General features: G+C 38.1%; 1 protein-coding gene across 2 annotated transcripts in view; it reads left to right on the top strand.

Moving 5' to 3' along the window:
* Positions 1–17,784, top strand: part of PREX2 (phosphatidylinositol-3,4,5-trisphosphate dependent Rac exchange factor 2) — a 190,774-nt gene that overhangs the window by 158,444 nt on the left and 14,546 nt on the right. For both annotated transcript variants that reach the window (XM_054815635.1, XM_054815637.1), the window contains 3 exons: positions 818–884; positions 2,965–3,155; positions 15,334–15,436. In XM_054815635.1, coding sequence (XP_054671610.1) covers positions 818–884; positions 2,965–3,155; positions 15,334–15,436 — 361 coding nt within the window. The remainder of the gene's footprint in view (positions 1–817; positions 885–2,964; positions 3,156–15,333; positions 15,437–17,784) is intronic.

Raw genomic sequence — 17,784 nt, 5'->3', positions numbered from 1 at the left:
TTGTGAAAGGTTATAGAAGGAACTGGGAGACTGTGGGTTGATGAGCTTTAGTACACAATAGATAAACCTGATACAGTAAGCATGCTTTCTCTATCACACTTGTGTTCTGCAGGTAAATGACAGTTTTCTTTGGCTTTTCCTTTCATGCACTAATTCATTCTCAAAGAAGTATGCAGAAATTGTAAAGAGAGGCAGTTTGATTTTTATTTGCCCATGCATGCGTGAGCGTGCGCATTGCAAAGGCCATTTTGCTTGTATGACGCGTATTTGCCCCCTTGTAGGCTTTTTGCTTTCGTGTTTCTTTTTATATTGTGAGCTTCTGTATGTTGCCTCTGTCAGTACTGTGTTTCATGTTTGGGATTCTGGTCTTATATTATTGCAGTTCCATACAGCTAATATAAAATAGCTGGTAGTGCATGAAGCTCAGGCACTCTTTATATGTTAGGTTTCCCAAAGTCACTATTAAAATCTAGACTGTTGACACAACCCTTTTCATGGATAGCTTTGGTGAAAATTGCTTTCAGATGCATTTTTTCTTTTTCTACTAAGTAGACATTAAAATTTTGCTCTATACTGTCAAAGGGCAGAGGGACTGGTTTTGTCTCCAGAGCAAAAACTGTTCCTTATTACTTTAAAAAAAGAGTGATAGTGCCTATTTACTCATGCGTTATTGCTTGACCCTCTCTTAGCATGAAGTTAAAAAAACAAAACAAAAAAGTGAACCTTAGGATTGTGTCTAAGAATAGTCTCTTATATAAATTTTGTTCAGGAGTTTAAACAATTAACAGTTTTTGCCTTATTCTGTTTGTTCTTTCAGGGCGTTCTACCTGGACAAGTCAAACTTGCCTCCAAATTCAACATCTAAAGCGGCTTATATAGATAAGGTAAATAAAAATGTTAAGTGCCTAATTAAACTGTGCATGTTACACACTGTGTTATTGTAATCCTTTCCTGAGGCTTTCTTAATTCCATTGAAAATTTGAATTATTTAAAGCTGGGGGGCAAGTGCAGGTAAAGGAGGAGCTCTCTTGCAGCACTTTGTCCCAGCTGTGTTTTAGGGGTATGTGGTGCCATGTGGTTCTGTATCAAAAGGCGTGACTGGAGTGCATCCCTGTATTTGAGAAGGGGAACCATAGCTTTCCTTTTTCATTTTGCTTTCAGAGCAATGCAGTAGCTCCAGGAACATGTTGAGGGTAGAAGGGCAGGGTGAGGGAAGAGCAAGTGCAGGCAGAAATTCCTTGTTCTGAAAACTGGAAGCATTGTTCCAAATTAAATACTCCGTCAGCATCCTGCTCAGAAGGCTTGCGTCTGAACCTCCTCATTTAGGCTTTCTTAAAATGCCTTTATCTGTCTTTAAACCTCTGTGAGTGAGAGATCCCAGGGGCTATGAAAATTCATTTAATGCTCTCTCCTATTGTTGGGGAGTTAATGCCTGTATTGCAGCCCAATAGGGGGGAAAAAAGAAGCTCCTAGGGTCTTGCCTACACTGACTTCAAAAGTGATTGAGCTACTGTGGCGTGAGAAATACAGTGATCATCAGCTGAGCCCTGTGACAGACTAAAATTTTATGTTGGTATCATCTAGCGTGGGCATTAACAGACTGATAGTTCCTGTTTCTTGGATCCATGCTGGACTGCATGGGAGGGGAGGAGGACACGTGCCTGTGCCTCTCCTTCCCTGGTCAGTCAGCAACTTAACTTTCTAAGCAGTCACAGGTACAGCAGGAGGCATTTAGCTATGTGTGGAGTGCTTCTTACCCCTAAACCTGTTCCCTATCTATTTCACTGAAAAGTTCAAGGGCAAGATAAAAGCATCTCATAATCCAGATGTGACCAAGGGATGCTGAGTTAAGCTAATGCATGTATTTTGCAATTGGAGCGAGCTAAGAGTGAGTGCATGGTCTCAGTTTGGGGCTGTGACTTTTGCTATGTTCCCTGTAGCTCTGCATTAGTAGTGGCACCAGTTAAAATCAGTTCAAATGGATGCGAGTTAAACTGATAGAACCTAAACCAAGTTAAATGTATTTGTGCCCAGGCTTAAGTACGCTGGTTGTTATAATTGGTTTACTTGACCTGTATGCTTTCCAGTGAAGTAACCTTCATATAGGAGCAAGTGAGGCTGCCATTTCCCTAATTACTTAAAACTGTCTTTAGGGAATGAATCTGGCTTTCAAAAGGTTAATTCTTTGAGTAGCAGGGAGGGGGGTTTCAGAATCTTTAAGTGTTTCTGGAATAGAGGGAATAGAGGATTTGGAATTATGAGGTCTGCAAAACTATCTTATGAACGTCTCCTTTACGCAAAGCACCGTGAAATGATGTTTTTCATTGCTAGACCGCTCTTGAAGGTTCCTCTTCTGAGAGCAGCCTTCCACTTGATGCTGCCTTCTTTACTAGGTGGATCAGTTATTTTCCATACAGTAATGCTGAGGTTATTTTAAGTCCTGCTACAAAGTCAACTGTTCTTGTTTTGTGGTATGTTTTTGTCACTTCTGTTCATTTTTATTTTTCCATTTTGTTAGTGAGGATTAGGAACTAGACATTTGCATAAATAAAGGACAGTGTTGTCTTAATTGTAAGCTGATTTTCTCAGCCAGTCAATTAACCAGTCTTGGCATCCCTCCTGTATATGCATACCATTGTAGGTTGCCTCTTCATGGCTTCCCTTCTTTGCCAGTACCTTTAATGGAAACGGCACTGATGGGTCTATTGAAGCAAAAAACGCTTCTGTAGGCAGGGCTGGCAATGAAACAATCAGTGACGGTAAGAATTTAAAAATTTGAAAAAGTTGTTGTAGGTCATGTAGTGGAAGACTCTGTGCTCTGTATTTATGTTACAGAATTTGGCTTCAGCTTTCTCAGCCAGCCCTGCCATTCCATTTGCCGCTGTGATGACCTGCTCTAAAAAAGCATTTCATGTGCTCTCAGTAGCAAGTATTTAAATACCTCTCTCTCTTCCTGTCTTACAGCTCATGAGGCCTCTCAATTGCTTGGATGAACTTTACCGACTGATAGGGTCCTTTATCCGATCCAAGCGCACGGCTGCCTGCGCATACACTGCCTGCAGTGCTTCGGGGGTTGGATTGCTTTCAGTGTCTTCCGAACTCTGTAGCAGGCTTGGAGCTTGTCACATCATTATGTGCAACAGTGGAGTTCACCGGTATGACAATTTCTTTTCTTCCATTTTTTTTTTTTTTCAGTCAGTCATTCAGTCATTGCAGGTTGGAGACTGCTGCTTTTTATTTATAGAGAAGTCTTACACTAAATATCTTAACATCTTAGACTAAATATCTAACACACTTGAAAGATTTGTGGTAAAATTCTATAATTTTATTTTCAGTGATTGACAGAAATGAGTAGTACAATTTTGTTGTGTGCAGTTGTAATGGATTGTTCCTCATTCAAGTCAGAAAAAAGAATTCTTAATTGCTAAAGTGCAAAAAGGAAGGTTTCCTAGGTGAATAACACATACTATATTTAACTCTCAATACAGGCGAGAAATGCTGAAATTTGTATTTGCTTTGTAAGCTAGGGTGGGAATCATAGTAGAGCTTGTTTCTGTTTCATTTTTTTCCTTGAAGAGATATGCCTTTTTGCAGGTGTGCCTTATGATAACCAGAAGTTCAGCCTTTAGAGCAGTTCATGTCATTGATACAGTAACAAAAAATGAACTGAGTTATAATCAACTTATCTTTGTCATGAATGCAAAGAGATTTTTAGTAGACATATGTATACATGGCAATAGTGTCATTATAGAGCTCTCTAGTACTTAATGACATTCATCAAAGCCAGCAATGTGTTTATGTTCCAGCTGGGCAGATTACAATTATTTGCACGTTATAAAAAAAAAAAGGGGGGGGGGGGGGCGGCAAAAACTGTAGTTCAAGGGGGGGCTACAAACCTCAACAAACCAACCCCAAACATAACCAAGAATCTGATGCTAAATATCTGTTCTTTTTATAAGAATGCCAAACTGTAGATCACAGGTAGCAATATGTTAAAAACATTCTCCTTTGTTTCTGATGTATGAAAATCCTTATATTAGCAGACTTGGTTACCAGTACATTTTTGTTACAATGAGTGTTACTTCCTCCTTATTTCAAGTAATGTCCTTTCTTTAAAAGAGCTTTCAGGAGAGGGGAAAAAAAAAAAGCAACATAGCTGCAATGCAGATTATCAGGCGTGAGAAACGGGAAAAGCTCCATATATAGCCAACGCAATTTGTATAAGAACGGTGCTTGCCGTTTCTTTTAACAGTTTACAACAGACTATTCGTATTACTCTCTGTCACTGGTAGAAGTGCATATAGCATGCTGTACACTGTATTTGATTTTAGGCAGTAACAGAAAAAGGCTGTATTATTTAACACTAGTCACTATATCAGGTGAGGAGAGAAATACCATATAGCTTGGACTGACATGAAGTTGTCATTTCAGAAGACCAGCTTTTCTCTGGCTCTTTATCTTTGTTTCAGTTTCATGTCTTACGTGATCAGAGAAGACTTTGGGCTTAATTCTGCCATTTTTTAATAAAGTTGAAAAAGACTACCTCTGGGTTTCATGATGATTTCATGGATTAAATTCTGAATTTGCCAGTATATTTGTGCCAAAAATTCTTAAACTATAAGAATAAAGTCAGAAAAACTTCAGTAGCCCCAATAAACTATTAACCCACAGCATGTGGGTCACAAATTACTCAGAGTAATTTAGTGACTGAATAAGAGGTGGCATACCTGATTCCGAGTGTGAGCTGTTCTTAGATGAGAATAAATTATTCATCAAATTTCTGCTCAGAACTAGGGCTAATTCAAAGGTATAAACTATTAAATGTCTATTTAAGTATATTTTAAACCCGCAACATAATAGAAAACCAACATATTGGATTTCAGGACTGTATTATGAACAACAGGAATGGGGTTTAAATGTGTTATGTGTGGGTTTCCATCTAGATGTTAAAGGATTCAAGATAACCTACGTACATAAAGTAAAGGTGCAAGACACTTTTCTCTAAAGCATGACTATTTCTGCTTTGCAGCGCATCCAGTTGAGCCTTCGTACAAGATACTGTTACCTCAGTTGTGCATTAGTACTGCCTTTGTGGCTACCATCTGTTCAGAGAAAGAAACATCAACTCTTGGCATTTTCAGAGACATTTTAAGATAGGCCCTCCAGGAAAAAGGAATGTATTACTTGAGATTTTATAGGTACTCAAGGAGTTTTTGCTCTGAATTTCCAAAAGTTAAGAAGAAAACTCATGTACTTAGTGATTAGAAGGGATTCTTGTGCTATTATTTTTTGAAGTGGTAAAAAGTTGAAGAATTTTTTTTTTTAACAACAGTTTCCCGAAGTTACTGTTGTGCATACAAACTGGATGGATGGAGATGTTTTTCCTTAGAATTTGAAGTCATATGAAGTCACTTAGTGTGCTGTTTTCTTTCTGGCCTCTCTGCTTTTTGGCATTCAGAAATTGCCTCTGCCCAGATAGAAGTCTTGTTTTGTCTTCAGCTAGTGGGCTTGCTGGCTGAATTTTATTCCCGACATTTCTACTGCTAAATTCTGTTGTGTATTTGTGAACCTACTGTCCTTGCTGCTCTGCAGAGTGAAACTGTCTTGTGGCACCATGAAAACCTGTGAGGAGGACAGAAAAGGGAAAAGTAAGATGCTGGATGTGGTGGAGTCCGGTAGACATAGATGAGTTTGCTTGTTGCTTGCAATCTTGAAGGCTTAATTCTTCTGTTTGTTGGAATATTATTTAATCAGGGAAGATAATCTTGCAAAAGAATGCTCTTTAAGTTGTTAGTTCTTTAGAGTTCATCTACTGATTTTCAGTAAGAGACAGTATTTATCTCTGGTTGTATTCAGTAGTGTATCTGGCCTTCTGTGTTCTTAGAAACTAAATGTAGCGAAGTCCTGGATTGCGATCAGTTGCAGAAATCCACATTTTGTAGGTCTAGACCAAGGACTCACAACTGTTTTTTAACACTATGCTACAGATATTAAATGAGTTGAAAACTGATATTATCTACAGATGCTACTAGGCAAGCAGATGGGGGAAAGATGTGAATTGTCTGTCGTGGTTTAACCCCAGCCGGCAGCTGAGCCCCATGCAGCCGCTCGCTCGTTCCCCCCTGGTGGGATGGGGGAGAGAATTGGAAGAGTAGAAGTGAGAAAACTCGTGGGTTGAGATAAAGACAGTTTAATAGGTAAAGCAAAAGCCACGCACACAAGCAAAGCAAGACAAGGAATTCATTCACCACTTCCCATGGGCAGGCAGGTGTTCAGCCATCTCCAGGAAAGCAGGGCTCTGTCACGCGTAACAGTGACGTGGGAAGACAAACGCCATCACTCCCAACGTCCCCCCCCCCTTCCTTCCTTCTTTCTCCAGCTTTATATGCTGAGCATGACGCCATATGGTATGGAATGTCCCTTTGGTCAGTTGGGGTCAGCTGTCCCGGCTGTGTCCCCTCCCAACTCCTTGTGCACCCCCAGCCTGCTCGCTGGTGGGGTGGGGTGAGAAGCAGAAAAGGCCTTGGCTCTGTGTGAGCACTGCTCAGCAGTAACGAAAACATTTCTGTGTGTGTTAGCAGCACTGTTTTCAGCACAAATCCAAAACAGAGCCCCATACTAGCTACTATGAAGAAATTTAACTCTTATCCCAGCCAAAACCACCACTTTGTCCTTGCAGGTTAAACTTTGAAAGTATATTCTTCACTTATCAGACTTGCCAGCTTATGAATGAAGAATAATCAACTCAGAGCAAGGTTCCTATATGCTTTCTTTTTTTTTAAAAAAAAAAAGTCCTCATAATTTCTATGATGGGTCTCTAATGGGAGCGAATGTCTGAGAGTCTGTAGAAGAATACAGGGTGCTCTGCTGGTCAGCATCTTGCTTTTGTTCATGGGGAGTGGGAACTGAGCAAACCATTAATCTGTCAGAATTTAGATATATTTAATAGACTTTAGACAAAATACATATGAACCTTCCCTCACTCAATTTATCTGTCTCTTACTGAACTGACTGGAGAGCCCTTTCTGTCTTTTCTCAACTTGTGTGTCATGGATTGACAAGGGGTTGTGTGGGGAGGGTCCTGCCACCCCTCCTTCTAACCAGAAGCAAATCCCAGATGGCTTGGGAGGGAGGTGCTGGGTGGCAGTCCAATGCAGAAGAGGCCAAGAACTATGAAACAGCAGCTTTGTCTGCTTTGACAGTGATTGCTGATCTCAGGATCAGCAGTGTCTTGGTTTCTGACTTCCCTGTGATCCATATTAAATTGCTTTTTACACTGCACCAGGCTAAAACAGCTTGACAGGGTTCATATTTTCATCCCTACATCCAAGATAATGCTGGGGATTTTGAATTGCTGGTGATTGCTTTGCTTTGATTTTTATTATGACAATATGTTTACCAATTTACATTACAGCCTGAAATCCTATATCTATTTCAGACAGCAGTTCTTTTCAAATATATTTTGATCACTAAAAAAACAAGGACGGGGAAAAATAAGTCCCTTTAACCTTCACTGTCCTAAGTGACATGTGAATACTACAGACTCCCCTTGGATTATCATAAACGAACATGCCTTACTGATCAACATCAGCAACAGAGCTCTAAATTAGTCCAGGAAATCAATAGTTCGCATTTCTATTTTCCCTTTTTTATCATCCATAATTATATTTCTGTCTGCAAATCAGCTGTCACCCTGTAAACAATGCTCTGCTTTCTTTACTTGTATTCATTCTGTTTGAAGTTGCAATCACTCTGTACAAATGTAGGTGATGAAAGGCACTTTTAAATTTTATTGAATCATGATGCTAGCTCCTGCTTGAGGGAGAAGAGTGAGACTGCACTGCACAGACATGTCCTAGCCTCTTCCCATGCCAAAATGAAATTAGGTGCAGCAGCTGCAGAAGTCTATTCAGGGACCATAGGCCTTACAGGCTCAAAGGAATCATTTAAAGCATCCAAATGAAACAAATCCCAAGGTTATTTAAAATTTTGCATTTCCTGGAGGCTTGAGAGAAAAGAAGTCTTTTATAATCTTGATGAACCCCAGAAAAATCACTGCCTTATTTTCTTTTCTGAATTTTAATTTCCCCTCCAGAAAGTCTTTCCTTAGTGTTACCATCCTTCAAGCAGTGGGGTTCTGGCTGGCAGACCCTCGGCTGAACGATGAGGCAGGTTGTGCCAAGAGTTGATGATGCCGTCTCCTGTAGCTGGCCCAGCTCCTGCAATCCAGCTAAACCTGCTCCATCTTCCACATAGCAAAGCAGAGTAACACCATAAGCTGTCCATCATGGCCAGCTGCTTTTCTGTGAATCAAATGAAACAAGGTGAAAAATAGGTACTCTGAATTTATATTTTAGACATTCTATTGTAATTCTTCCTTTTAGATTATTTTGGAAATTTTTCTGTAGGAATTTAGTTCTGAGCTCACTGATGTGTGCTACAAAAAAGAAGTCTCCTTGAAGTTTTGCAGCTGTATTTAGGCTGGCTATTAGCTCCACAGTAAGAAGGCTTTCTGGGATCGATGGGACTACTTTCAGGAGGCAGGTTAGCACAGGCTGAAAAACTAATCCTTGCTCCTCTCCAGCCTTCTGGTCTAAACCGTGCTTTTAGTCCTGCTGCCTTCCCATGTAGTCAAGATTCCCTTCAGTTTTTTAAATGGCGGTTTTGTTATATCTGTCTACAGTTAGTGTGTCTTTGTGATACCTTACCTACTGAGGCATAAACAAACTTTTTGGAAAATAATTTAGGATAGTAGAGTATTTAACTCTGTGCTGGTTACTATTTGAAAACACTTATGTAATTGTTAAATATGTGAGAATTTGTCTTAAGGCAAAATAAACAAGACGTTGAGCACAAATTGGTTGTTTCTACAGTGATGATCATTTTATTTTGATCTATATTTGCCTTTCTTAGGCAATCTGGTATATTTTTGCTTTGTTATCTCTAATGCCTATGTGAAGGACTATAGTCGTAGAGTTCTCTTGCATGTTCTCAATTTTGAGACACTATTTCATTAAAAATGCAATCTGAAAATGCAGAGAAGTCCATAACGTGCACTGAGACAGATAAGATGGATCTAAGTTCTTACTAGTATGGACTTGAAGGTGTTCTTTTTTTCTGTTTGGATGCCTTTTAACATTATGGACACTTAGTAGCAGGGTTGACACACAACTCGATCACTGTGCCCTGTAGAATCATCCCCTCATGCTCCATTTCCTGCAGTATTGCCTTATCTGCAGTCCAGGTCTTCAGGAGAATCTGATTCTTCCTTACAAAAACCACTATGTTACAACAAAAATAGAATATATTCTCTCGAACAATCTAAAATAAAAAAAATACCCAAATTTTCTTTAATTTTTGAGGTGGAAGAGAGTTAAGTGAATTAGAATTTTCCAGCAGATTTACTTGCCTGCTCACATGGGAAGAAGCCTTTAATGTGAAAGGCTTCCTGCACAGAACAAGAGACAATGGCTGAAGCTGAGGTTTCAGTTGACTTTAGATTTTTTTGTTTCTTTTTGCAACTATGAGTGCAAATGAGCAAACAAAAGGCATGGGATACTTTGAATCTTTTGGAAATGCTGTTCTTTCATCAAAGAATATTAATGGTGGAAGTGCCTCCTTGCAACATTTTCAGCTGATTAAAGGTGACAAGGAAGAATGTTTGTGAAAAGATGCTCTGTGCAGTTGTTTAACAGACAGATGTACGCTGAAAAGAAGTGCTCTTTTTTTTCATTATCCTTTGAAAAGCTTTCTGGTTTTAAAAGTGGCAGAATAGTCACATTTTATTTCTGGAAATAGATTGGATGATAGTAATCTTCCAAATAAGCTACCAAAAAAATCATCATTACCTACTGCATGTTTCATGCTTCAGGATTAAAAATTACTAATATTGAATCTAATAAATCTGATTAAAACTGTATTTGTAAACTGTAAAAGAAGTCATTAACCAAGGTTAGGTCTGAAATATGGCTAATGTATACTTACCTCCCAAGACTGATTCTCTAGTTTGATAAGTTTGTGCCATCTACTTCAGCAAGTCAGAAATCTGTTGGTAGCTTGTGTTTGAAAATACCTGGTAGAGCTGAGTTTGATTATCCTGTCGTGGGATTGTGGATGTGTGCCTGATAAGGGAGTTGGGCTATATTTATTTTGAGGTTTGCACAACTACATAATCATGGTGGTGCCTCTTGTGAAGGAAACCTGTGTGTGCTGATGCTTAATGGATAAAAGACAGAAGTCCCCTTAACCATGGACTATCCATTTTTGAGTGGTCTTGTAATGTCTTCCACAGATAGTTACTTTTTGAAGCATTGTTTATGATTACTGAACCATCATAATGGAATAAATATATTTTGCATGCAGAGTAATGGCTTTCTATATGTTGGCAAAAATAACACAAGTTTTGGACTAACCTTCAGTGCATGGGTTCAATCCAAGGCTGATTTTGAAGTAGTGGTCTTTCCACACTGGGAACATCTCAGCTTCATAAAGGTTCATAAAGGGACCGAACCTAAGTCCTGAACTCCAGTAGAGTTTTATTGTAATTGTAAAATACAATATTATAGTTTAACGTATGACCTTCTTGCTCATTTTCTCTCTAATACCTATTGGCTGGCCCAACTTCCCTCTCCCTGTGAGATGAAATTCTGTTCAGCAAAGTTTCGGTATATGGTCTCAGAGAATGCAAACTCCAGTTTTACTTGCACGGAGACTTATTCCCACAATGAGAACAGCTTAGAAATTGTGGGAGAGTCTTGAGTTAGGCCTGTCTGTACTTTTTATGCTTATTTCTTACAGTCCTGAACAACATTTTCCCTCCTTTTTTAAGGTTGATCATGGCCTATTTTCTTCTTTGGGTTACTTATCAGAATCAATACATATTACCCATCACTAGTAATTATAGAGAAATACCCCAAAAAATGTTTACCCCAAAGTGACTGACTTAGTACTATGTTTTTAATTGCTGCATACACTGACAGAAGTAATAGCTGCTCTATAAGCATTAATTTAAACGACAGCAGAAACAAATGAATACTTAATAGTGTAGTTGGTTTGAAAGGTGGTCAAATGTAGGTATGATTAGCTTATGATGTATAGAAAGAAAAGTAATTAAAATAATAACAATGGCATTAAATTACATGTTGAGTAGAAGCTTTAGATTTTAATTAGACTAAGCATACATGCATCCTTTTCATATTTTTTTCCTATTCACATAGCCAGAACATAATTCATTTCGACATCTCCGACTGTGGTAACTACTAAACCAATTTGTTTCACCTCATCTTTTCCATTCAGAGCATTTTTCTAAGGGATGTTTTAATGCATCTTTGGATGTAGGATGGCTGGAATCCTAACTGAAACCTGAGAATGAACTGAATTATTTAGATTCTTTTTACTCTGCTAACATAGATATACAGTTTGCTGAGTGGCAGCTCTGTACATGAACTCAAATTATTTTTCCTTTCAGGTGACATTAAACAAGCTGTCACTAAATAATCCATTTCTTAGACAATTTCAATCTGTTTTCCTCTTTTACAACTCCATTTTTCAGTGTAGTCTATCCAGCCGATTTGCAGCCCTTTTAGTAAAAATCGCATCCAGTCAGAAACAAATGGACTGTTGGTGATAGAAAATGATTTAACCTCTTTTGTTCAGGATGGTCTGATCCAGAAGATGTTTGAAAGTTTGTATTTAATCTTCATCTCAATACTGTCGTGACTGATGGGAGACTGGGGATAGCAGGCAGGGGCTGGGAGCAGCTGCAGCCCCTTCTGTTTCTTGGAAACCAAATGGGTGAAACGAGGAATTCTCAGCCCAGTTGTGCTGGGAAAGCCAAATGTCTGTGCTGCCTTGCTGCTATAATCTGTCAAGGCAGGGAATTTGTGATTCTAACTGACATAAATTCTGAGATGATGAATTTGGGTCTTTTGTTTTTCTGGCATAAAAGAAGGGATGAGAGGAAAAGAGAGGGGGTGAGAACAGATTTTGATTTGTGTACATGGTAAAATATGTAGATGTGGGATTTATGCTTCCCATAACAGAATATTACGAGGGCACTGAAGGAGTTTTTCCCCTAATATTTTTCCTGTTTGGTTTGTCTGGGCCGATTGCATCCAAATTACCAGATACTTTCAGTGGTCAGAACTGCTTCCAAATTGCTTTCTAAACTTTAATACCATCTGCTTATCAGCTCTCAAAATGGGGGAGAAGGGTGCATTATTACATATTGCACATATTTGCTAACAGTCTTTGATATTGAACCTTGCTCAGACCACTGGAACAGTCTTACCATATGAGGAATTCCCAGCTTTCGTACTGTTTTGTAAACTTCTACAAGTTGTATTGATTTAAATTTGCATTTGCTTGATTTCTCTGTGCTTGGCAGCCCTATTGCTGAGGTACTTCCAGTTACGAATTTTCCATGTTAGCATCCCATGTTTTTTGTGTGCATTTGTTTCTTTTACAGCTGGTTTCCAGGGCAGTTCAATTTGTGATAACAGATATGTAGTAATTTAAAAACGATATTTGAAGACCTGGGAGAAAGCACCAGCATGTAAATATATGTTTGCTAGTGAGTCAGTTCAGCATAGCACCGTGGAAGGTTTATTTGATCAGTTTTATTAGAGGATGCCGTCTCATTGATTCGGTATTCAACCGAAATGAAGTTGCTTGAGTGTTGTTGGGTTTTGTATTTAGAAAGTAGTAGCCTTATTTCATAATTACATGACAAAAGCCATAAGCAATAATTTATATTTAATTCTGCCATTCATCAGAACTTTTACATGCCTTAAGAGAAACACAAAATCTAGCAATATTAAATTGCATCTCTAATGAAATAGTATATTGAAATGCAGTCATGCCACTGATGCTATTTTAACATTTTTTAACATACATTAATGAGTTAGAGTGGTTTTTTAAAAGAAACAGTGGATGTATCTAAGCAGCATTACTGTAGGACTTCACCTCGAATGTAAAATGTTTTATTAAAAAGATGTGGTGATAGTTAACATCATCACTGCTGTCATCTTGAGTGTCTTCACTAATAATTTCCTAGGATGCATTCCAAATATTAGCCTTAGAATGAGTATTCTTTTTCACCTTGAGGTGAAATCTTCAATTTTAGCCTGTAAGTTTCAGGATTGTACTGTAGTTGTTGCCTACCTCCGTAGTAGCCTATTAAAGAAATCTTCGTTATGCTATTCTACTCTTTGTCTCTGCTTTTCCCACTCTGGTTATGTCTTTACCACTTGGCAACCATATTTCTGAATCATGGTTGGCGTTGTCAGAATGTAGATGGCTCATAATGTCGACGATCACCAGCCATTTCATCAGGTTTTGGATAGGGAGCAGTTTGACAGTCTTTTCCTATCACAAGATTAGCGTTTGCACCTAATTCTTCAAGCTGACCTTCATTTAGGAGGTTCTTTTGTTAGTTTCGATTCGTGCATGCAGAATATGATTTTTCTGTTCTTTCAGTCTTTTGGAAGATGGGGTTTATGGGAAAGTTGGCTCAGTAACTGGTTGGTTGAAAGTTGTACTTTGAGCCCATTAACCTCTTTTACACTGACAGAGACACTTTTTACCCTTTTTCTCTGGCTTAGATGACACCTGTAAAATTAGATTTGAGATACTTTTGCTTTTTCCTGTTGTCGGTAGGGCAAAGCTTCCTTTGCAATCTGGTCTTGAGAATTAGATGTTTAGATTTTGGTGCTGGCAAATATTATGAGCATGTACTTTATTTGTGCAATATTTCACCTTTTGAAGACAAGGTGAAAACAGTGTTTAGAATTTCTAGTCTAATATTTAACTATTATGCACCTTAATCAAGCATATAACAAAAGATCAATAGATTTTGCTTCAAGTTAACTCTGAGGTCAGTGTATATAAGAAACGGGAATAAAAATTATTTCATTACCAAGCAAAATCACTTAGCTTATAAATTTTTAATGAAAGGCCATTAATAAAGCTACAGATCAAATTTAATATCCTCTACGCTCACTACTGTGAAACTTTTTACAGTCCATAAATTTACTTAAGCGGTATTTAAAACGTGTCAGGGTTGGGTTTTTTTTCAGTAAGAAAATAAGTGCAGACACATTTTTCCTCCTACAGATCTTCTGCTCAGCAAGATGAGTGTTTGATTGAAACATATTGTCTGTTCTGTGTGCATAATATAAGCTATGCAGAATCTTTTGGTCAGGATTTTGCCAAAAGGCTGCTCAAAAGTATGTTTTAACCATGTGTCTTAGTTTTATAATTTGAACTTGAAATACGCAGTTTTTGTCAGGTTCTGCTGAGGTAGGATCATTTTCTGCACACCTCGTCTCTTTGGCTGAAGAGATTTGATTATTGCAGTACTTTGGTTGGGAACAGAAAATTATCAAGCAGCTTATTGGTGCAGAATGCAGTCACTCATCTCTTGGATGACAGCAGCCCTCAAACATATTGGGCTTTTCAAAAAGTACCTGTTTGTACTCAGTTTTGTTGCCTTTATCTGAGTCTTCTACAGCTTTGGTCTTGATTGTTGGAGAAACCATCTATCAGTCCTCATCCTCACCATGACAACTGAAATCAGATGGCATGTCCAAAATGACTTTCCCTACTACTTCTTGTGTGGTGTGATGACAGGTTGTCCTACAGCAAGATCTCTAGCTCTGAAACTTTCCTGGTTGCTCTGACAAAGCAATTACCAGCCTTTTCATTAGGATGTGGTGCCATGATCAGTTTGTGTCCTCAAGTGTTGACTTGAAAAAGATTGGCAAAGTAGGAGACAACAGTTTATTTGAAAGAATGCCCTATTTATTTATTTATTTTCTGTTTTGGGAGGGGTAAATGTCTCTTAATTTTGGACTGAACTGCACTAATGTGCCATGAGAATAACGAAGCTACATTAAGGGCAAGAGGTCAGAATCCTGGTACCAAAGCTAGAGTCTGCATTAACAGCGGAGGGTGAGAAATAAGGTGTGCAGAAACCACCTGGAAAGGGATTTATACAGTTACAAAAACCTCTTCTTGAGTTGTCACTCTCTGATGCACTTGCCAAGCCATAGTTGGGTTGTGGTTTTTATTGGATTTTTTTTTTAAACAGCAGCAAAACAAGGCAAATGCATTTGGTTGTAAGTCAGCAGGAATGCTTGTTACACTCAAAATCTTTCTAATTAAGAAACACTTTAGTGTTCAGGCTAATGTCTGCATGGGTGGGGGAGAGATAGCGGGCAAGTCTACTATGTAATCTTTTTATTTATGACTTTTTTTAAAAAAAAAAAGATAATTGATCTAAAAGCAGTTATTTTAAGGAAATCACTGCTAGCTGACTCCTGTCTTCCATTGCAGCTGCACTCTGAGTGTTACCCTGGAGCAGGCGATCATTCTGGCTCGGAGCCATGGGCTACCTCCTCGCTATATCATGCAAGCTACAGATGTCATGCGCAAACAGGTAAGATGCTCGCTATGGGTAAGATCACAATGTTTCCTAACAAAATGTGTTACCATTAAACAAGAATGACTCAACCATTTTTTAACCTCCATCTTAATGTTGTGTAACATCTGCGTGAGTTTTCTTAGTTTGGGTATTTTGTTGTTTTGTGGTTTGTGTTTTTTTTTTTTATTCTCTTCCTTTATTGTTGACTGCAAGGATTTGTTGTCTTTAAAATAGTGGAACAGGCTGTTTTTAACCAGATGCTTGCTTTTTCTGTATGTGTAAATGGATCATAATTTTTACAGGCTTATGATTTTACTTGGTGATTTTTGTATAGTAACTGCTGTGGTATCACCTTACATCAGAATAGTCTGTTGAGTAAGACAATCTTTATTTTAATATATATTATCCATAAAAATAACTTAAGATTATTAACTACTGTTAATAAAAAGTGACTCATGTACTGAATGAAGGAGAAGCGTAGGAAGGAAGGGGAGAAATAAAGACCATGGCTCTTAACTTTCCAGGCAAGATTCCTGAGGACAATGTGCTTATTTCGAAATAGTGTTTTTCACTCTTTGGTCATAATAGAATATTAGGATTTTAAGGCTGTTGTGGATAGATAACCACCTCAAGATGAACTCTTAGTGCTAAGATATGACAAAAAATGCTGTATTTAGAGGCAATATCAACTGAAAATGGGGCATATACTTCACTGTATTGGCAGAACGTTTTCTAGAATATCTTGTTATCACATAAATGATTTCAAAAGGATGTTTGGAATCTTGGAAGGAGTTCAAAGGAGGAGCACGAATGATGCAGAGGTTGTTAGGCAAGGCTTATGAAGTGAAGATTAAAGAACTCAACCTATTCAGTTGATCAAAGAGAGGTTGAGTGGGGGTTTGATCATACTGTGTGCATATGGAACATATATCCCAGCCTGTGGTAGCTTTCAACCTTATGACAAAGCATAAAGAAGATACAGGATGCACTCAATCTTGAAGTGAAAAAAAGATAGTTAAATATTGGAACAATTAATCACAGATAAGACAAGATTCATAACTTCTGGTTTTTAATTTGCTTCTAATTCTATTATTTTCATTAATTCTGCTCCATTTTCTGTGCAGCAATCACCATTTAGTTATGAAAATGATTATTAAACAGCTGTACTTTACTTCTAACTTGCCATAGACAAAAATACACTTACGCTAGATCAAACCTGTAGTCTGTTAAAGCAATTGTGTAGATATTCTCAAGCCATAGATTCTGATCAATTATATATAAGTGCTGTTGGCTAACGTGGATACATCAGAGTAATTTTGTCCCATTTCATATCGGACTTTCACTTTATTCAGTGCATTAATTAAGTTTCTGTGGTGAATAAATACCCTCAGGGTTCTTGAATCAGATCATATAGGTCTGCTCAGGAATTACAGCTTTAACTTGACTTGAAAAGAAAGCTACTGCTGTATAAGACTAAACTTGCATGTATAGCTTGATATGTCTGCTCCTGAAGTTCTAGACAAAAGGCAGATCTGGGTATTTTGCAGTCAAAAAATATGGATGTAGAGTTTTGCATATGTCTGCTTGCAGGATGTATTCTGTCAAAGGGCACTTTTTCAATGTACAGTTCTAGACGCTCTTCAAAAATGCTGATTCATTTGTGGATCTTCTGCAGTTTATTAAATGAAAATGAAAGTAACTTGCGTGGTTTTGAGCAGCTGTAACTGTACTTGCTCAAATAGAGATGTAGAAAGAAGCCTGCAGTGGGGCTACATTCTCTGAAGTAAAACAGCAGGTGATCAATAGTGATCAATACCACCCACAGACACTGCAAAAAAAGTCTGCTAGTATATCAGACCAGACTTTTTTCACACATTTTTCCTCTTGCAGGCAACCACTACAACATTTAATAGAGTAATAATCTTTTGTTGTAATTTTAAATCAGTCTTGGAGTTCTGCAGTAGAAATATAACCCTCCATTAAATTCTAAATGTTCTGGAGTAATTTCAACAACACACTATGGTATTTTCTAGAAACCTGCTCTGGATTTAATGTTCAAATTATCTGTAGGATTTAACTGCATAATGCAGGCCATAAACCTTGGAGGGCAGGGGGAGGGAAAGCTAAGCTTCTTGGGGTTTGATGCAGAACATTTTTTTTAAGGGCAATACATGTGTCTTTTACCTGGCTTAATATAAATAAAATCAACCAACCAAAAACTTTGTTAGCCCGTTTACACCCCAAATCTTTTGTGGAATAAAGAGATCAGCCAGAGGGAGGTGCAAATGAAAGGACATCTATTCCATCTGTTATTCTGGAGAAGCCAGCAATGTTAGCTCCTAGCAGCATCAGCTTTCCACAAG

Source organism: Grus americana, chromosome 2 (genome assembly GCF_028858705.1).
Source record: "Grus americana isolate bGruAme1 chromosome 2, bGruAme1.mat, whole genome shotgun sequence".
Classification (NCBI taxonomy): domain Eukaryota; kingdom Metazoa; phylum Chordata; class Aves; order Gruiformes; family Gruidae; genus Grus; species Grus americana.
The sequence above is the reverse complement of the archived record's forward strand: the minus strand, read 5'-3'. Positions and strand labels throughout refer to the sequence as shown.